The following is a 22,563-nucleotide window of genomic DNA, read 5'->3' as shown; positions in this document are numbered from 1 at the left end:
TTTAGGCCCCAGAGTCCTCAGTGGGAACCCACCACAGCTGAGATCTCCCTCCGGACCTCCAGTTGCTGCCTGTGGGAGCCCAGCCAGACCTCTTGCGCCTCCGCACTTCCTACCGGTCTCTATGCAGTCTCCACTTTTCCTCCTTGGTTATAAGGGTGCTCTTCAGCTCGTCTTCAGTTGCAGTTGATTATTCTGGATGGTTTTTCTATATTTTAGTTGTAATTCCATTTTGGTCCTGGGAGAGTGTCAGTGCAGCTTCCACTCAGTCTGCGGCCATCTTTAATCTCCCAGAATTTTTTTTATTTCTCTCCAAGTTCATGTCTCAATTTTCCCTCACAATTTTTATTACTTTTCTTTCTATTCTTTTTAAAAAAATATATACATATCTTTTTTTATTTCAGAGAGAGGAAGGGAGAGGGAGAGAGAGAAACATCAATGATGAGAGTCGCTGATTGGCTTCCTCCTGCACGGCCCCTTCTGGGGATCAAGCCCACAACCCGGGCATGTTCCCAGACTGGGAATCGAACCGCACTCTCCTGGATCCTAGGTTGATGCTCAACCACTGAGCCTTGCCAGCCAGGCTGTCTTCTATTTTTTCCCTAGATTTGAAGGATCGATTTCAGATGATTGCTATGAATGAGTTTTAGGTTCTTCTCTGGATGGGTAAAGTCGGGGGTATTGGTGAGTATGTTTTCCAGGGAAGTGACTTAGGATCCCACAGAATCTACTCCTGAGTGGAACAGAAGAAATTTGCCTAGGAGGAAAATCTTTAGGCAAAGGGTAACATATGAGAACCATGAGAAATAAACCTGATGAACAATCGTAACCATATTAGGAGAGGTAAAAGGTTTATGCCTATGGCCACATTCTGAGGAGCTGCTGGAAATAGGTCAGAGGCTGTGAAGAACCAGACAAGAGGAGAATAATGACAAGGAAGTATTTTCTTTCCAGTTTCTGGATACTTGTTCTCTGTGTCAACTCCCCTAAAATGTTTCCACTTTTTGTGGTATCTGAATCCCTTTCCCATTTTGAATGGAATGTTTGAAAGACTTAGTGTTTTTTTTAAACAGTCTCCTTACTCTTTTTGCACTGGGGGCTAAATGACAACAGGAAGGAAAGAGAAGTCTGGTCATTTACTGGACAAGGATCACACTAGAGGTGACGGGAGCAATGCACCCAGTCTGTGGTATGCAAAGGAATGCTCTTCCCTGCTTTTTACCCGTATTTCGTTAGGACTGCTTTTTCTAGCTATGAGCTGTGGGGCAAAAAGGGTTTCAGATGGAACAGTTCCTTTATGAGTTAAAAAGAAAACCTGAAGAGCAAAATAGGTACACAGTGGTGTTGTTCTAAGTTTCCATGCATCCATCTCCATATTTTCTAAATTGTTCACCTTAGAACAGCATTTGTGAACCAGGGGTCTGAAGTAACAAAAAAGGTGAGGACATCTAGAAACCCAGAAAATGAGAGAAGCTGAATTTGGATGTTAGGGAGACTCAAAAATCAAAGGAAAGACTGGGTCAGGACCTAGAATCATAAAGGAAAAATTCTGGTAAGTAACCACAGTATGATCACTCACTTGCTACAGTTAGTAGCTGATAAGAATTTATCTTTTTCCTTTCTTTATATAAGTTTACATGGTAACTTACATCCTTTAAGTGAATATTATCAAGGTCACAGTTGCTGTGTACTGTTTCAACCAACCAGCCTCCAGGAGTAATCATGTTGAGGGTTAGAAGGGGTGATTCGGGGATATCCAAGAACTTTGCTACTGGTTCAATGACATTATTAGACACTAACGTCAATTCCGGTTCCAGAACAAATCGGTAAAAACTGTTGATAGAACATAAAAACAAAACAAAACAAAACATACTTAGACCCAAGTTGAGATTTCTTCTACGTAAAATATTTTAAAACTGAAAATGGTTTAAAAATATGAGAAAGTCTTAAATTAAAAAGACTAAGAACACACTATATTGCAGAAGAGATGCTTGTAAATGGTAGATAATTATTAGTTTGTTTACACTGTTAAAAGACTATGTATATACACATTTTTGTTATTTCTTAATAAGAAGGATTAGAATTCCTTTAAGATAATGACTTATGCAGCTTCTAGAAGTTTATGATCTGTATTCACTCACTTATCCTTGTTCAAATTTGACCATGGTGTATTTTTCAGCCATTTTATTACGATAAGAAATAACCAGAAACCAAGTAAAATTCAAGCTGAAATTCTAGTACCAATTATAATAGTTCAATTAAAAACAGGGTTGAGTTGAAAGCAGCTGCTTTTTAGTAGACTTGTAGTTTTAATGTATTTTAGCCTTATCCCCCAATATCACATATAATAAGAACTACTTATATTACTAAGACTAGTGACTTCCACTATTTTGAGACTGGAGTCAGGGTGTCAGCTATGCAGTAGTTATCTCAAGGCTTGAAGGGGGAAGGATCCACCTCCAGGCTCATGCAGGTCCTCAAGGCCACTGGAATGAGTTCCTCACTAATGGTTGGCTGAAGACCACCCTCAGTGCCTTCCAAGGTCATCCCCAGCATGCTTCATCAGAGCAGCACGCAAGTGCAAGAGAGAATGCCAGCAAGACAAAAGTCAGTCTTTTACGACCTAATTGCAGAAGATACATTCCATCACTTTTGCCATATTCTGCTTATTAGAAGCAAATCATTTGGTGTGGTCCACACTCAAGGAGACTCTACAGAATGGGAATGCCAGAGGGTGGTGATCACTGACAGTCATGTCCACAGCTGTTTACTGCAGGAAGGCAGGGGAAGAAAAGTGTAGGGGTAAGAGGAGACATAGGAGAGAACAGTCATGAAGCAGAGGTACAAAACAAGTCCTTGATACTGTCAAATGCAGTGGAAGTGTCATGAAGTAAAAAGTATCCCATGGATAATGCAAATAGCAATTTTTTTGTGATTAAGTATAAGGAAGTTAAAGCCAAACTGCAGTGGGAGGTATAGTGAATGAGAAATGAAGAGTGGGTATGACTACTCTTTAAGGAAGCTGAGATTGAGAAAGAGTGGAGAAGAGAAAGAAAAGTCAGGGTCTAGAGGAGAGGAAGTTAAGGGAGCAGCTTGTTTTTTAAAACTGAAGAACTCTTTGGACTGAAAAAGACTAGGAGAGAGGTTAAAGATACCAAACAAAGGGACTATGTGATAAAGCAATGATCCAGAACAAATGGGAAAGCATGGGATCAAAACTGAGAGGGAGTATTAAATCAGAGGGGGGAGAGCACATTCTCCCCCTACCACAAAGGAAGGCTGGGGCACAGGCTTTAGAGAAGGAAGTTGAGGGAATTCCAGCCCATCATCTCCATCATTTCTGAGAAGGATGATGCTACTTATTCTTTAAGTAAAGGGCTGGGAATGTCACTGGTTTGCTTGATATGTGCTACTGAGTAAATACAACTCTGTTGAACTCATAGCTAAAAACAGTTGAACAGCTTTTGTCCTGTGCAGCATTATTCACCACTCAAAGCATCTATCTTGTACATCAGGTGTTATTTCACCTTAGAGGAGTCAAGTTCTTTCCCTCTGAATGAACTGTGCTTACTTAAATACTCCTACTCTTTATTATATATCCAAAACTTTTATAAAGTTTTATACACTATGGAGATGATTCATACTTGTGTGAATAAGCTCATTCAATTTTCAAATCTCATCATGTTTTTCCAAATATGAACAAACGCTTTTATCTTATTTTAGCCACTGAGAGGTCTGCTAGCTCCATGAGTGTAGAATTTTTATCCAACAGAACAGTATGGATGAGAAATATTTGCATATAACAACAAACAACATTTTCTGTATCATTAAAAGATTTCTCTAAACTAACTATGTCTAAATATCCTCAAATAATAAATATGATGATATACTAAAGCTCATTTTGATAATTTAACTCTGAAGTATTAAAAGTATAGGTAAACCAAAAATGGTGTAATTCAACCTATTTCCCATTTGTTATTTCCTGTTTATTTCTAAATAGGTATTCCTAAGTCACATTTTCAAAAATACCCATGGACAAACATATATCTGCAATTAGACTGTAAATTCTGAAAACAGATTGGTTCAGTTTTACTGGTTAGGTTATTTTAATTTTATATCATTTAAAGTTAATAAATTATCATCTATTTCAATTAACTAGCTTGTGAAGAAAAACAAACAGGTCCAGTAATTATGGTCCTCATTTCATTTTAGTATTTGCAAATCTTTTGAAATGAAATTAGGTTCACTTAGACTCACCTCTTTAAAGGGGCTTCTGAAAGCTTACTCCTACAGTTCATGAACAACTTTAACTTCATGTTGATAATCTTTCCAAGTACCTGTTAGAAAAAATTCCCATATTTGAGAATTAATAATAATAATACATTTATTGAGCATTTACTATGTACCAGGCACTGCATTAACACTTCATATTCATTATCTCATCTAATCCTGAAAACATCCTTCTGAAGCAGCTAATTTTATAGTAGAACAGGGATATATAGTAATTTGCCCAAGACTACACAGTAAGTCATGGCAGAGGTAAGATATGAATCTAAACCACTGATTTCATTGTCCAAGGGTTATGTGGCCTACCTTTTGCCTAACATGTATTTCTTTCATGGTATCTAAATCTCCTTAGTACTGAAGAACAAGGAAATCATTATTAATATCTTGACCTGCAAATACAAAGTGGTGACCTCAAAACAATGGTGAGGAGGCCCTGAATCTTTGTTATTTCAACTACACTGTAAGAGATGTAGGAAGTTCTTGGCCACATACAGATGAAATACTCTATTTTCTTTTCATTTCTCTGGAGCATAAGAAATAGAATTATTAATTTTGATAGTCCCACTTCTATATAGGCAACAAGTCAATGAAAATTGAAGGATACTACAAAACAAAGGATGAAGGTAAAGGAAGAAGAAAAAAACAGATATATGCAACAGAATGCAGGCTTGTTAGGGCAAACTAATTTCTGAGAGAAATTGCATTTTGAAATTTCGATAGACTATACACCAGTATGACCCAGCTTGATCACTCATATCTTCCTTCCACCAAACTTAATTTCTAATTATTTTTGCCTGTTTCCAAAAGTGAAGCCAACTGTCTGAGGACAAACAGTTTCCACTCCTGAGAATTTTTTCAATGTGTCTTTTTAAAAAAAGTATTGAGTAATTTCACATAGGAGTCCCCCCCAATTCTGAACATCCCAAGAAAAAATATATAGCCTGCCAATGTAACTAGCTTATTGAAATTTACCTACTGAAGATGAATCACAATTTGAACCTTAAAATTGTTCAAATGATAAGCCATATAATGTCCTTTCAGGGTCTGCTAGTGGTCTCCTAATATTCATTATCCCCTACCATCCTCAAGTGAAAGAATTTTCAGGTGTATGCTGAGTCTCTACACTCCTTTTTGAACAGGTGTATCTGGATGACTGCCTACATTCTGGTCAGTGAGATGTGACTGGAAGGAATATGGCCAGCTTTGGGGTGGTGCCCTGTTCTCCCCTTTCTGCTGGCAGAAATACAGAGATGATGTTAGGAACGTGATTGTAGGCTACTACATAGAAGTTGCTTCATGAAGATGACTGAACAACCAGACAGAAGCTGCCTTAGAACTCTAAGCGGCTTACACTTGGGCTGTGAGATGAGAGAAATAAAATTTAGTCTTGGAGCTACTGTTACTTTGGTCTTTGTTACAGTGACCAAACCTAAAGAATACAACCTTCGCATTCCCACTTCTCTTAGCCTCACCTGTTTGGTTAATGTTACGTATGATACTTTAACCTTCAACTAATTAAGCTTAGGCATCAGCTTCTCCAGAAGCCAGTCTTCACACTTGAAGACAGGAAGTTAAATTGGGCTGCCATAACAAAATACCACTCACTGGATGGCTTAACCAGCAGATATTTTAGATCACGGTGCCGGCCAATTTGGTTTATGGTGAGAGCTCTCTTCTGGCTTGTAGGCTGCTGCATGTTGTGTTATGCTCACGCACCCTCTTCTTTGTGCCAAAGAGGGGAGAAAGAGATCTCTTCTTATGTCAATCCTAGTAAATTAGGGCCCAACCTGTAAGACCTCATTTAACTTCAACTGCCCCCTAAGGCCTTATTTCAAAATACAGTCACATTGGGAGTTTGGGCTTCGATAATACGAACTTTTTTTCGGGGAGGAGGCAACAAGAAAGTCCATAGCAACACCTAACCTTGGTATTGTGTAAAACCCCAAGTACAGCTCTATCATTTCATTTTATACATTTAAATATAACAATCTATTTAAAATGTTGTATGGAACAGAATCAAGAGCACAAATATTTCATTATAGTTGAAAACAGATTTGCAAAGATTAATTATAAACTTCAAAAAAGTACTATATATGGTAAAGATATAAAATATATAACAAAAACTATCTTACGATCAATAACTGTGCCATCATCTGTGCTTCTCTTGTCAATGGATCAACAACAGCAATAACATCAAAGAACATGTCATTCTCTTGAGGATTTACCTTCATAATGCTAGAAAAATAAAAAATAAGGTAAAAGATAATCAGTTAAATTTATTCCATTACCAATTAATCTTAATCTTAGCTATATACATTATTATAAATTGCTTTCTGACTTACTAGATTTTTAAAATTTTGGTTGTTTCACAAAAGAAAATGCAAATGTAAAACTAATGTTTGTGTTCAATAAATTAGAAAACTGCAAAGAATAAGAGAAAAATGAAAGTAAGCTTTTATGAATGAGTGATTTTAAAACTTCTTCAAAGAACAATACTATATAGTGAAAACTGATCATTTTAAGCCCCCTAAATTCTCCTGGGTCACATGGTGTAAAAAATAAAATTGAGACTTTTGTTAGTCAAGAGTTCAGGGGAACCCCTCTCAGATTTATATCTTTATTTTTATCCCAGTTATACTCTATACCTCCTCCCCTCTGTGCTTTCCATTTTGTCTTTTATTGATCTAAGTTCTAAGTTAGAATATGAACTAATCTTTAAAGGTAAATGTTAGGAAATAATTAAAAGCACAGAAAAGGCTAATGAGAAATGATCAACTCTAACAAAATTAAAAGTTAAAACTATATATATTTATCTTTAATAGGTTTAATCTTTATTGGTGAAAGTATTACAAATGTCCCCTCACCCCTCCATTGGCCCCCTCCACTCCACTACCACTCCCACCCCCTCCCCAAGCCTTCCCCACAATATAATTTGTCCAAAGGCTATGCATATATGCATGTAAGTTATTTGATTAATCTCTTCCTGCCCTCCCCTTCCCTCTGAAACACGTCAGTTTGTTGCATGTTTCAATGTCTCTGCATCTATTTTGTTCAACAGTTTATTTTGTTCATTAGATTCCACATATAAGTGAAATTATGTGATGCCTGTCTTTCTCTGACTGGTTTATTTCACTTAAAATTTATATTTAATTAAAAGTAGAGAATATTCCAGTTGAATTACTGTTTTAACACTGTATGATATGAAAATCCGTTTCTGAGATGTGTAAATTAAGTATATATATATATATATTTTAAATATTTTTATTGATTTCAGAGAGAAGAAGGGAGAGAAGAAGGGAGATAGAGAGAGAGAAACATTAATGATGAGAGAGTCACTGATTGGCTGCCTCCTGCACACCCTGTGCTGGGGATTGAGCACGCAACCTGGGCCTGGGCCCTGACCAGGAACTGAACTTCAGCTGCCTGGATCATAGTTTGACACTCAACCACTGAGCCATGCCAGCTGGGCTAAATTAAATATCTTACATATTACAAAGGGAAACAAATTACCAACACAAAATGTACACCTGTAAAATAACAGGGATATAGGTCTTCTTTCGTATACAAAGACTATAAATATCTAGATTTTTGCAGTGAAATGTTTAATTTCTTAGCAATTAAATTAAAGTAATTAAAATTCACTTCAAATATAGGTCCTCCCAACATAGGGAAATAAAACACATTTTATTTTATATGCAGTTGATATGATTTAATTATGTCAAAACAGGGATGGCGGAGCTAGACAACAAATCCTGCTGGATAATTACTGCTAAAAGGTAAGGGCTACAAATCAGATGTTTTAAATTATAGAGGCCATCTACAATGATTAATTCCTTTAGTTGTTTTGGTGAAAATTTTGTAAACTTACTGGTCACTTTCTGTATGCTTTATAACATATTATGGGTAAGGTAGGCATCTATTCACTCCTACTTTAACTTTTTCCCCCTCAAACTACTGTCAGTTCTGTGAGGTTGTATGAGTCAGAATTCCAATCCCCAGAAATAAACAGAAAAAAAATTGGGGAATTGTAAACCACTGTCACAAACTTACACTATATCCATCCCTCTACATAAATAAGACAGTAGGCTTAAAAGCAGCAGGACACTGACAGATGTGAGATCTACAGAAAGAAAGGAGACCACAACAATAAACTATAAAAGATCAAATGTGTCAGACACTTAATGTAAGAGTAAATAGTTCCAAACATATCAAAATTCCTAAGTATAATATAACTTAATGGGAAGAGTACAGTGACTAACATTTACAATGACAGTTTTAATAATTTGTGTTGAGTTATTTCAGCACATAGTATTTAAGAAATCAAAATTTTGTAGAAAGAATTCCATTGGATGTGTTTAAAATACCTAAAAGTATTGAATCTCAGTATTTGAAAAATATAAAAACTTCACTCACAATAGTGTCTGATTTCTCTTTAGAAAGTATTGTTGCCTGAGAATACTACTATACATGTGTGCACCTGAAACGTGTATAATTTTGTTAACCAGTGTCACCCCAATAAATTCAATAAAAAGGAAAAAAATACTATACATGTGTGAAGACATTTCAAAAGACAGACTTTCCAGAGCTAACGCATGTTTTATCTTCTAATAGTAAATACAAGCAACATTAAGACTGTCAACCATAAGATCAGAAAACTTACAGTGTCAGCCATTTTAAGTTTATGATAAAGTAATTTTGTCAATTTAGTTTTACAGGAGGGTGAAGAGAATAATATCAAACAATAAAATACGACTATAGTTTAGTTACATAATGTCTAATTGATTTTTCCCGCAATTCTAAGTGGTCCTTAATTAAAAACAACAGAAAAAGGTTCCCTTCTGGGGACACAGATAATTTTGTGTATGTAGATGGAGCTTGATGAGTTTTATTTCAAATTTCAAAGTGAAAATTATAGACCAGTTTCCTATTCTAAAACAGTATTTCTCTGATGGCTACCTTCAGAAACCTAATTTTTATTAGATAAATTTTCTTAAAAAAGATATATTTATTGATTTCAGAGAGAGGATGGGAGAGGGAGAGAGAGATACAAACATCACTGATGACAGAGTCATTGATCGGCTGCCTCCTGCACACCCCCAACTGGGGGTCAAGCCTGCAACCTGGGCATGTGCCCTCACTGGGAATCGAACCGCGTTCTCCTCGATCCTAGGTCGATGCTCAACCGCTGAGCCACGCCCAGCGGTGCGACACAATAAATTTTTAACAAAAAGTCTTCCATGGATAAATAAGTTATTCAACTGCTGAATTTACCAAAAATGAACCTGACTGAAAATCCCCCCCCCCCCCCCAATGATGCAGTGTTCTCTAAACTTACTTGACCAGAGGGCATATTTTCCCTCAGACTATTATCCATCAACATCTCAGAGTTCATATGTTCCACAGAACACATTTTGGGACATGCTGTTGTTGTATATGTCTACATTTTATTAATGAGAATTCTTTAGTAATTGGGAATACAAAGATACTATGTATAATAATTATACCAAGATATTGCAAAAATTCCATATGATCCTGAGCATGAAAGACAAAACAAGTCATACTTGATATAATTCACCTGAAATCCTATATATATATCTTATATATATCATCCTTTATATACCACAATACATACTTAACAGGAATTCTTTTCAAATACATTTATTCTCTAACATAGAACTTTTAGTTCTTTACTTTTGCCATATTATGAATAGAAATGGAAACCATAATTGGATACAGGACTCAGTGACAGAAAAAGCACAGCACCATTACATTCTTACCTGTGATTCTCTTTTAAAAATGCAACATTATAACGAGACTCAGGTGTAGGCAAAGAGGAAACAAGGGCATCAACTTTCATAACAAGGTCACTCTTGCTAGATAAACAAGATAAACAATGTATGAGTTTTCAGGAAGAGAAATGTCCATATTTGTGTCACAATTAATACTCCAGGAAGGGGGAATTTAATTTAAAATACTTCCAAAGGATAAACTTCATATAAATGATTTTTCTTCTAGACTTGCTACTAAATAGAATTTGTCAGTTTAAAATAGGATGACTTGCTTTTAAAATCACCTTCTTTTTTCTTGTGATTGATAAGATCTTCAAACACTTATTAAGTAGTGTTTTCAACAGAGTCTACAGAAATGTGGTGAATCATTCAGCTGAGTGCTGGTTATATGTCTAAGCACTGGGGCCCACACAGCAAAGAAAGAAGGGGAGAAAAAACAAAAAGTAAATAATGGGATATCTACTTTCAAATAGTTTTTAATATAGTTAAGAAGCCCATATTTCTATGGCTTTTAATTAGTTTGAAAACTAAGAATGCACAAAATAAATACCTAGATTAAATATAACCAAATTTGAAAGTCTATGATGGAGAAAATGTATTATATATTCAAGGATATGTTGGGATAGAATGTTCTAAAATTTACAGAAGTCTTCCTTAGGAGAAAGGAAGGAAGGCAGGAAGGGAGGGAGTAGTAAAGAATCTTGTCAGTCTCTCTCTACTATATCATTGTTTACCAGAATGTAAGTTCCTGAAACTCAAGATTTTATGCTAAAAGTGGGTTTCTATTCATAACACCTACCATATTTTTCACAGAGCACCGCATTTAATGGCCACTTAATAAACATATATTAAATTAATTAAGCAAAATCATAACCTATGTTACTAAACTCTCTTAAAGTTACTTACTGGACACATAGTCTCTAGTAAACAACACTGTAGGCACAATGGAGGGAATATTTATGCCCCCCATTCTTCTTAAACTGGGCTGACTGCTTAAGTAGTACATATGTACTGAGAAGAGCACAGATGAACAAAGAAAAATCTTTGTGGCCAAATAACCTGTTCTTAATTTTCTGCCAAATTTTCAGCTCTCCAGGTCAATTTTTCTCGTTTTGAAAAGTACTTTGAACTAAAGAAGGGAAAGGGCACTAGAAACTCAGCACCTACTGCTTCAGAACTGGAGACAACTCTCAGGACAGAACTAGTTATAATCATTCCATTAGAGAAACAGATTTCATGTGCTCCTCGGGATAAGGGTTCCAAGGTTTCTGTTTTTGGCATTCAGAGTTCTACCTACCTCATTAAATAACTCTTGAAAAGCATGATAATAAGAATGCAAACCTTTAACATATGTTTAGATTTAAGTGAATGTGAATTTATTCTAATTAAAATACAACTTGTTTAGCATTATTCCTATGCATCTAACAGCTTAAGACAATTAGAGGGGATGTTGTTATAGTTTAATGTTATTGATTTTTGGTGGTGGTTTTGGCTTGAAATGCAGCTTTAAAGTGGCTAAAATAGCTTCCCAAACCTACTTTAAACTATACTTACATTATATATATGTATTACCAAACAAGGTTTAAAAAATTAGCTCTAAAATTTTAAATTATATTTATAACATTCATCACATAATTACTGAATTATATGTTTTTAAACATATATTAGTCCTATATTATTAAACTGTAAAATTATAAATTTTTTTTGCTTTCTAAAGTTTTCTTTTTGCTTTATTGCATGTGAAAATAACTATGGGTATTATCTCTTCACTGTAGAAAAGCCCTTACTTTACTACTTTACACACATTTGTAATTTTCTTTTAACATTACTTACTAAATGATAAATTTTTTAAAAATATCATTTCCTGAAGGATAAATTAAGGACATCAGTTTGATCTGGATCGGAATTCTGTATTCAAGAGTAAGAATCAGAACTTTAGCTCTGAAAAGATAACCAATCCCCCCCCAAAAGAAAGATAACCACCCCCTGACATTCATCAGTCTCATCTATGCTTCCATGTCATTGAATCGATTCTGTTCATCAGTTTATTAAGTTCTTTAGATTCCACGTGTAAGCGAAATCATGTGATATTTGTCTTTCACTGCCTGGCTTATTTCACTTAGCATAATATTCTCCAGGTCCATCCATGGAGGAGGGCAGGTGGGGGGAGGGGGGGAGAGTAACCAAAGAATTTATGTGCATATATACACAACCCAAGGACATGGACAATGGTGGGGAGAGAGACTGGGGAGGGGGAAGGAACGGGTCATTGGGGAGAAAAAGGGACATCTGTAATATTTTAAACAATAATAAAACTTAAAAACAAAAAAGAAAGAAAGATAACCACCCCCAATACCTACCTATATGCTTTAAGATGCATGGATACAATGAAAGTAAAGAATAAAAAAAGATATAACAGAAAAATATCCAAAAAGAATGTCAACATGGCTTAAATACCAGACCTCATAAACTTTAAGACAAAGTCATTATTAGGAAAGAAGTAATTTATATAATGATGAAGGGAATAATTTACTAGAAAGATAATTCTGAATCAGGGTATACATAACAATATATAGCTCAAAATATTTAAAACAAGAATACAAAAATTAAATAATATATCCACAATTCTAGTGGTAGTGTTTAACAAAGTTCTTTTAGTAACTGACAGATAAAACAAAGAAAAATTCAGTATTTTGATGTGAAAAAAAAGTTCAATCTAATAGACACACCTAAAATCTTCCACACAATTAGAGAAAATGTTATTAAAAAGTATGAAACAATTATAAAAATTAATTTTGCCTTAACAAAATCAGGAAAAATAAATACCATAATGAAATATTATCAAAACTTATGTAATACAGCTAATAAGTGTTTAGAGAAAAAATTCAAGCCTGTAATTCAAGGATATGTAAAGGAAAAAAATCTGGTATTAATAAGCTAAGAATCCAAATCGAGAGGTTTATAAATACACAGATTAAAAAGATACAATAAAGAACTAAAATTGATAAAAGCAAACAAAAAACAATTAAGAGCCTATCATGTCCTAGATCTACATATATGAAAAAACCAGTAAAATAAATATATCCCTCACTAAACCGAGCAAACTAAAATAAAAGAAAGGCCAACATAAATCAGAGATTTAAAAACTGGAAGTTAAGGAACAAAGCTCTTATAATTCACAATTGGCATGAGCTCTAATATTAGACAAAATGTTACAAAAATAAGAGTCCAGCAAGGAAGATTAATATAGAAGCTCAATACTGTTTCTGTAAACTAGCAAAAAATAATAATTTAAAAATATAATATAAAATACAGCATTTACAATCTGAGCTAAAATTGTAAAATACTAGGGGGGGAAATCTAAAAAAAAAAGGCAAGATTTCATGGAAGAAAATTGAAGCTTTACTGAAGAACTCCCTTAAAAACACACACCAAGTGTGTCTATCTATCTACATATTAACATGTATACTTACATATAAATTATACACTGCATATATTACAAATATTATTTATATTATAAATATATGTGTATATTTGTATAGCTACATATAAATAATATACATGTATTTTATAAGTACAATAATTCAATATTATATAAAGATCACAATTCCTTAATCTAATCTATAGATTCAAATAAATTCCCATAAAAGTTCCAGGAGTGTTTTGGGTAGAACTTATTATGCTGGTTCTAATCATATTTACACTGCAAAGCAAAGGGCAAAAAATAGTCAAAACAATTTTGAAGATGAGGCACAAGGGGGAGTTTTTCCTATCTGCTATCAAAATTTATTTTAAAGCTGTGGTAACCAGAGTGTGGGATTGACATGAGGCAACAGACCAGGGAACAATGTAAAAATCCAAGAAGAACTAAAGATATAAATCAGAAAAAAAGCAAAACTTTTAGAAGAAAATAAAAGATAACATCTTCACAAACTCAGACTAAGGAAAATTCTTACACCTCCTCCTCTCTCTCTCTCTCTCAGATCATAGATAAACTATGAATGAACAACTCTGATACTATTTTTTCATTAAAATAGAAAATCTCTCTATATATGGTAACATTTTATAATAAAAAAAGTAAATAGTCAAGTCACAAACAAATATTATACTTGTAGAACATACAATTGATAAAGATTAATATACAGAATCATAAACAATATGTTTACAAATCACTAACAGGAGAAAATAACCCAACAGATAATCACATAGAAGATATGAACAGGTATTTTACAGAAGAACAAACATGAGTGAAAATAATAATATGAGCAGATACTCAACTACAGTAGAGCTCAAAGAAATGCAAATTAATACAAGATACAATTTCACATCCATCAGACAGGAAAAATTAACAAGTCAGATAACACCAAGTATTGGTGAGGATTTGGGGAAACAGGAATTCATACATTTCTAGTGGGAGTATTGATTGTTCCAACTACTTTGAAAGACAAAATTTAGCAATATCTGGTAAAGTTGAAAAGAAGCATATCCTACAACCCAATAAACACACTCCTCTACTCTAAACTCACACATTACATGAGGAGACATTAAGCAGGTTCATTATAGCACTTCTGTAATAGTAAAAAACTAAAACCAAGTTAACTGTACTTCAGTAATGGATCGTAGAAATGAACTTCAGTATATTCATAAAATGAAATCCTAAGAAGAGTTCAAATGAATGAGGAAGCTCTGCATCAATGAACGTGGATAAAGCAAAAGGAGTCTATTGTGTAAGAGCATTTCTCTAAAGAGGTCAAGGCATCCAACACAATCAAAACTGATTGTGTATTTACATATAAAGCAAAAGCAAAAGCAAAACCATGAATATGGGTGTCAGATACACAACCTTTAGGAAAATGTTTAGGAAAATGGTTGCCTCTTGGGAAGGGAGGAGATTGGGATGAGTGGGGTAGACAGAAAAACAGTAAGATTCAAGGCAAATAAAACAAAACATTAACATTGATGGTTTGGTGATAGTGAGTAAATGGATGTCTTTTATTATTTCTTTATATTCTCTATATGTCTTTTGTTCTATCTTAACTTGTGTATGTATTGAAACATTTTCTAATCTTAAAAACAAAAAAGGAATGAGATGGAAAATACCAAACCCGGAAATGAATTGCTCTATGATTTTAAATACTTACTTTTTTGAGTTGATTGCCATATTTTCAACAATGCCTTTAATTTTCTCTGCTAAGTTAGTAAATGTTATCTTTTCCAATAAGAAGAAATCTTCTTCACAGAAATTTTCATTTAAAGGTCCTAAGAACTTAAAATAAAAGCAGTTACTGTATATCTTCTAGAAGATAACAGTTATTTCATGAAATATTTTCTCATGAAATAGATATTTCTTTAAGCAAAAATCAATTAGAGACTAAACAGATGGTGGCCATCAATCCCACCATTTACTAAACCCACTGGGATAAAAAAGAAGAGAAATAACATTTGCATAAACACCAAAATTAAAGTAACAAAAAGTAGCAAATTATTTCCATTTGAAAGTTTTACTTTGAAATATAATGCTTCCAAAAACCTAAGACTTTTCATTCTCAAGTAAATGAGCTATTTCATAAATCTTTTAATTTCAATTTTATTTTGTTTATCTATAAACTGTAGTCCATACAAGTAAACATTAATATATAAGCAAGGCATAAAAGAGTAAAAACCAAGGGACAAACCACATAATTACTTAATAATACTAACCAGTCTTCACGTAACTGATGGATAAATGGTTTGGAGCTCAGCATGGTCATGTAGACTAGCTTTAAACCAGTTAAAGGTTTACAGAGGGGTTAGCTGTCAAACTGCCACATATCTAATTTCTCAAGATGGTTATTCCATCACAACTACCACCAATTCTACTACCATTAGCATTTTCTAAGAAAACTAATACATGCAATCACCATACTATTATGAACACAAACCCTGATGCAGAAGGTGGACCTGAGATAGCCTTATGCATTAAATAGTTGTGCTCAATGACAACCAGAAAATATGTCAAGTAGAATATTTTTTTCTTAGTAAAAAGATCAGAATGAAATGGTTACAGTATTTCCTCACTTCCCCTTCATCTGCTTCTGCAGTTAATAATTTCTAAAACCTAATGAAGTATAGTTCTTGAATCTTTCTTATTTGCCCATGTCACAGGTGATATCGTCTTTCACCTTAAACATAAAACATGGCTCTTGAGTCTCAGAGGGAAGGCAAGGGGTGGGGGAAGGGAGAGATTAACCAAAGAATTTATATACGTGTATGTATAACCCAAGGACACAAACAATGGTGTGGTGAGGGAATGGGGAGGAAGGTGGAAGGGGTCAATGGGGAGAAAAAGGGACATCTGTAATATTTTGAACAACAAAAATAATAATAAAAATGCACTGGTTTCATGTTATCTGAGAAAAAATAAAAAATTAAAAAATGGATACTATAAAACTAAGAGTATACATATAAACATATCATCACCTTAAGATTTTGTATCATTTTTAAGATAACTTTGAAAGCACTTTCAAAGTTGTATGCTTTGGACTACGAATAGGAGAGGCCTAGAAAATAGTTGAAATTTTATCTATAGCACCTCTAGTGACTCAAGCAGTTTTGTTAATAGCACACAATAAGAAAATAAAACCTCAAATTATTTTTTAAGGAATTAACAAGACGGCTGCTTTTACTGATTAAATTCACCGGAGAGTCAACTCTATTTCACTTATGTTAAGTCCAGCATCAGAGACCTAGGAGAAACTTGATTCTTTTGTGTCTTCAGTTCTTCTACTTAGAGTTAATATGATATTTGTGAATCAAAGTAACTTAAATAGTATAAAATCACATCATGTCCATGTTGGGAAAAGGAATATTAAACTTGAAAATCATGCATTGGTACAATAAAACCTATCTTGTGCTTAAATCTTCTTTACAACATTTTAGAAATGTGATTTTTCAGTTATACAGAATAACTGCTATAATAGAAATGGCATTACCTCTTTTGACAGCTTATTAGAATTCTAGAAAACTCTTCAGAGTGCTCATCCACACACTGAGCTAAAAATCTCTCTCCACTCATGGAAGTTTGATCAACTGGCCTTAATTCTATACTGACTCTCATCAGGTGCACCACAAATCAATCTACAAATGTACCCACTGTATCCCATGACAGCCTTCAAATATTTAAAGAGAAAACAGGAGTGAATATTGACTGAAAATCTACTCAGTGTCTTGGGCTGTTCTATGTGCTTTATGTATAAAAGTATACTTAATCTGACAACTCTATAAACCATACTATTCCCATTCCCAGTGTACAAATGAAGAAACCAAGCCTCACAGAGGTGATATATTTGTCTAGCTTTGTCCAGACTTATCTAGCTTAAGGGAAAAAAAAGGCCTTGCTTGTTTCCCTATTCTCTACTACCCCATGTCTTTCAGCAATTTGTAAATATGTAGTATGATCAAAATATTGTAATTATAGTAACAGCATTTTTTAGGGTTTTATTTGATATTAAAGTAGATAAATTTTTAATTCTTCAGCATGCAGTAAGAAAGTATCATTGTTGGTTGCCAGATGGGAGGAGGTTAAAGAACAGAGTGAAAAAGGTGAAGGGATTAAGAAGTACAAATTGGCAGTTACATAATAATCACCGGCATGTGAAGTACAGTATAGAGAATACACTCAATAATATTGTAGTAATGATGTATTGTGTCAGGTGGGTACTAGACTGATTGTGGAGATCATTTCATAAGTTATATAAATGTCAAACCACTATGCTGTACATCTAAAACTAATATAATATTGAATGTCAACTGTAATTGAAAAATAAAAAAATGAAAATGAAAAAAGTACGATTGGTTCCAGTTTTGATCATTCATAATTTTAATTTTGAATATGTTCCAATTCTAATGTAAACATTTGGACAGGTTCAGAATGAAGATTAATGATAAACTGTCAGAATTATGTCAAACATGAAACTATTTGATTCAGAATGATAATTATCTGCCATAATTGCTGCAATTATTGTGCTTTATTACTGAGAGTAATAAGCTAAATATTACATTATAGTTACAAACCACAGAACTTGTTTTCAGATATAGTATACTTTTCTATTCAAACTACGGTTGTATAAATAAAAGAATGATCACAACTACAATTTCTATTTATCAACACAAAAAGTCAACAGAATTTGATATATTATTTCTAGCCCCCAACCTCTACCCTGATTCAGGTCATAGGATCAACTACCAACTCAACAAGCCTACCTGGAGATCCAGAACTGAACACTGAACTCTTAATATGTCTAGAACTGAATTCTCTACGTTTCCCTTTCCACTCCTCCTGAACCTCACTCCTCTTGCAGTCCTTCTCACTTGAATACACAGCAACTCCATTCTGCTAGTTACATAGTTCCACACCCCACATCACATCTAACAGCAATTCCTGTTCACCTTTCCTCCTAAACATATACCACACCCACTTTTCACTACTTCCACTATAGCCACTGTGGTGTACGCCATCATTATCTCTCACTTGGACTACTGAAATACGTTCTACCAGGTTTCCTGACCCCCTATAGTCTATTCTCAATGTAACAGCCACTAGAGATACAAATAAAGCACAGGTCAGATCATGTCAACTCCCTGTCCAGAACTATGAACCTCACCTCATTCAGAGTAAAGCAGGAATTGTAAACTGCCTATAAATCCATACTGATCTGGTCCACAGCAACTTTTCTGAGCTTCTCTCCTGATACTCTCAGTGTAACTGCTATTCCTAAAACATACAGTCACAATCTCATCTCAGGATCTCTGTACTCACTGTTACCTCTACCTAGAAAATTCCTCTTCCAGACATGGCTTCCTCCCTCACCTCTTTTGATTCTCTGCCCAAATGACACCTTATTTGTTATCTGTCTCTCCCCATGAAAACATGTTCGTTCACTACTATACTCTGAAAATCTAGAAGAATGTTTGGTTCACAGCAGATGAAAAATTAATATCTGAATATTTTGGCAGTTTCAAAAAAAAAGAAGAAAATATAGTTCCAGGAGAAGTTGAACATAACTATCACTAATATTTGTTATCACTAATATTGATAACAATATAGGAAATATATTAAACAATGACACTTAGGTTTTTCATAATGTATAATCAAAAGGCAAGGTACTAGATATAGTGAGAGTTAATCTATTTTCCTCTTTATTTCTTAAAATGACTGACAGAACCAAAGGTAGTTATATACTTTACAACTGTTCTAAATAGCTGTATTTCTTCCCAAAGTAATTGTTAGAGAATAAGCAATGTCATCTTTGGGATTCCACATAACTCCCTATAAAAACTCATTAATAGAGGGTGGGGCAAAGCTAAAATTGTAGCTTTACAATTGTGAGTATGTGAAACACAGTTTATTCTTGCATTATTATTTGTTATACTATTTTCCATATGAACAACTGTACACCTATGTTTGCCCCACCCTATATTTTATATTATTTAATAATAAATGGCAACTGCTGTCATCAGTTTATAAAACAGCACTGTACACAGATGAACCTCAGTCTAACTGCCTTTAGGAGCTAATGCAATTAGTGAGCTTAAACACCATTACACTGAAGCAGATGTATTTTATCTGTGGAAGCTTGGGGAAATGGGTTTCTTGCTCTTCTCCAATTCCTATTATTTACCGAATCAGATAAGAAAGAATAAATAAGCATAATTTTAAGGGAATAGTGATATGGGAATAAACCCACAGGTGAACAGAGCTCATAAAAATGTAGAAGACAAAGAAAACAAAAGTATATCAGAGCTTTGAAGATGATTTAGGAATATATAATTTGATAGTTCAAGCAGAGGTATATCAAACACATTTACTTCTTAATAAATCTAAGCACTAGATTCAATTTTTTAAAACTTAAATAATTCCAGATAAATAAAATTAGGCTATCATATTTAAAATATATTAATAAGCAGCTATTATCCACTAACTTAGTGTCTATAAAGATGCTCTAATCAGTTTATAATATACTAAGAGAAAAAAGTGTAATATAAAATTATAGATATAAAATTACAATGATGTATTTAAGAAAACCAGAAATAACTCTGTAGGGAAGAAAAAGGTTAGAAGGTGAAACAATAAACTTTAATAATAAATTTTATTAGGATGGTGGAAGTGATTTTTCATATAGATTTTTAAAGGTTATATTAATATTTTATACTTCAATACAAAAATATCATACTGTTATTAAACAACTGTAGAGAAAGCTGTAAGAAGTAACAAGATGTCACAATGTACTTTCTACACCTACTGTAATAGTGGTTTTCAATCACGATGTTGTAGTTTACTAAATTGTTTATTCTAGTACTTACATGAGGACAAAATAAAAGTTATCCCCACAAGAACATTCTTCCTTACCTGCATTCAATGTTCTCATCAATGGGGGAAGGGATGAAGTAACAGGTGCTGAGCCATAAATGAAACTTCTAAGCACCCATTTACTTCTGGCTGAGACCTGTCCGGTGTGCCTGGCAAATGAGCACCATTCTGTGTGTGTGTTATATCAGGTGTGTTTGAGACCCTTGTACCATAGTGTCACTGAGAAAAGTGAGCAAATGTTTTTCTACTTACTTTGCCATTGCTGACAATACCCATTTCTCCGGGACGCAGCTTAAGTACATCTTGACAGAACAACTGGTGAGTTCGAAAAATATTCACCCCAACGGTATTATATTTTTTCTCAAAAGCATCCTTATCCATCCCCTAAAGCATGAAAATAATAAAATGAATACGAGAACAGTAGATATATTATTTTCTTAACAAAGCTTATTTTAATACATTAGTGTAAAATTTAAATTATACTCAATTATGACAAAAAGTTTTTTCTTCAGAAACCATATTTTTTTGAACTCTTTCTTTGCCAAGTCAATTACAATATTTGTATATCTTTTTACAAGTAGATTGTTTGCTATTTATTCTTTGAGAATTTCAGGTAGATTATTGATTAGTAAAATGCTAGGGAACATTAATTTAAATAAAATTTAACTTTCAAGAAAAGAAATAAAACGTTTATTAAATTTTGAACTCAGTAACCCCCATTTTGGTGTGCTCAATAAAAAAATAGTGTTTAAAATAAAAAAAACCTATCTTACCCCATCATACTAACCCCACAAAATCAACTTAGAAACAGAGCATTTAACTTCAGAAACACAAAGTAACCTATGGTCAGAGTCATAAAATATATGGACATGCACAGAAAATAAATCACAATTAAGTTCCTTACATCGTCATACTAGGACATACTTTTCCGTATCAGTACTTATCAAACATTAATGTGTATACAAATCACTTTAGTGCCTTGTTAAAATATAGATTCTCCTTCAGCAGATTAGCGTGGAGCCTTACATTCGGAACTTCTAACACATTCCCAGGTGCACCTGGGATGGTAGAAAAGTTTCCCCTGCAATGTCCAATATAGTAGTCACAGCCACAAATGGTTACTGAGCCCTGGAAATGTGGCTAGTATGACTGAGGAGCTGAATTTAAAGTTTAACTTAAGTTTAAAATAGCTACATGTAGCTAGTGACTACAATACTGGATAGTGCAGCCCTAGATCTCCTTACTTCTAAAATCTCTATCTCAATTACCCCCTCTCTGACCACAAGCTCCTGACCTTCCAGCTCATTCATTCCAGTGTCACCAGACCAAGCATTACTCAACACTTTCAGTCCACTGACCCTACCACTTATTTATTGTCCATTGTACTTCCCATATCATAATTTTCCTCTCATCCATATTATACCCTGGAATCCTTTACTGTAACATCAACCTTCCATGCTCAGTTCCCTTGACTGCTTCCTGTCAGTTATATTCTCCTGGAAAAAACCCAACTCTGGATAAATACAACTCTACTCTTCTGCAATTGGACCCAACAGTGTTAATAAAGATGGGGGCGGGGGGGAACCATGCAACCAATGATGATCTCACTTTCATTTTGTGGTCATTAACCTCAAGTGGGTCCTCAGAAATCTTCCCACACTAATGTACTGAATTCACTTTCTCACTCTCAGAACAGAAAAATATTTTGACATTTTCTCCTCTTTCCTCAAGCCTCCAACAGCACCCACTAACACTCTAGTACTTAGCTAATGACCTTTCTTCTGAAAATAGAAGTAATCAGAAGAGAAGTACTTATCTTGCTACCACCAAATACATCTACCCTTCTGCACCTGTACCCATATATTCTGCCTTTCTGCTGGTTAAAATGGATTAATGATTCCTGTTCTTAAGACCAACACTTAACACTGTCCATTGGATCTCAGCACCTCTTATCTACTCAAGAACATTGCTCCCCTCAGTATATATCTCCTTTCTCATTATTTGGATAGATTGTTTCCATTAGCATACAAAGAAGTGACATCTCCCAAATTTAGAAATTCTTACTTGATCTCAAGTCCTATTCTGCCTACAGAATACTTCTCTCTTCCATGTATAAGTTCTTTAAAAGAACTACACTTGCTG

At 34.0% G+C, this 22,563-nt stretch overlaps 1 protein-coding gene across 1 annotated transcript in view; it reads right to left on the bottom strand.

Moving 5' to 3' along the window:
* Positions 1-22,563, bottom strand: part of UGGT2 (UDP-glucose glycoprotein glucosyltransferase 2) — a 133,221-nt gene that overhangs the window by 36,995 nt on the left and 73,663 nt on the right. The window contains exons 22-27 of the mRNA XM_081127976.1: positions 20,674-20,805; positions 15,215-15,339; positions 10,062-10,157; positions 6,417-6,519; positions 4,255-4,334; positions 1,647-1,830 (exon numbers count right to left, since the gene is read on the bottom strand). Coding sequence (XP_080984102.1) covers positions 1,647-1,830; positions 4,255-4,334; positions 6,417-6,519; positions 10,062-10,157; positions 15,215-15,339; positions 20,674-20,805 — 720 coding nt within the window. The remainder of the gene's footprint in view (positions 1-1,646; positions 1,831-4,254; positions 4,335-6,416; positions 6,520-10,061; positions 10,158-15,214; positions 15,340-20,673; positions 20,806-22,563) is intronic.

The sequence above is a fragment of the Miniopterus schreibersii genome, assembly GCF_964146895.1.
Source record: "Miniopterus schreibersii genome assembly, chromosome: 2".
NCBI classification, from domain to species: Eukaryota; Metazoa; Chordata; class Mammalia; order Chiroptera; family Miniopteridae; genus Miniopterus; species Miniopterus schreibersii.
The sequence above is the reverse complement of the archived record's forward strand: the minus strand, read 5'-3'. Positions and strand labels throughout refer to the sequence as shown.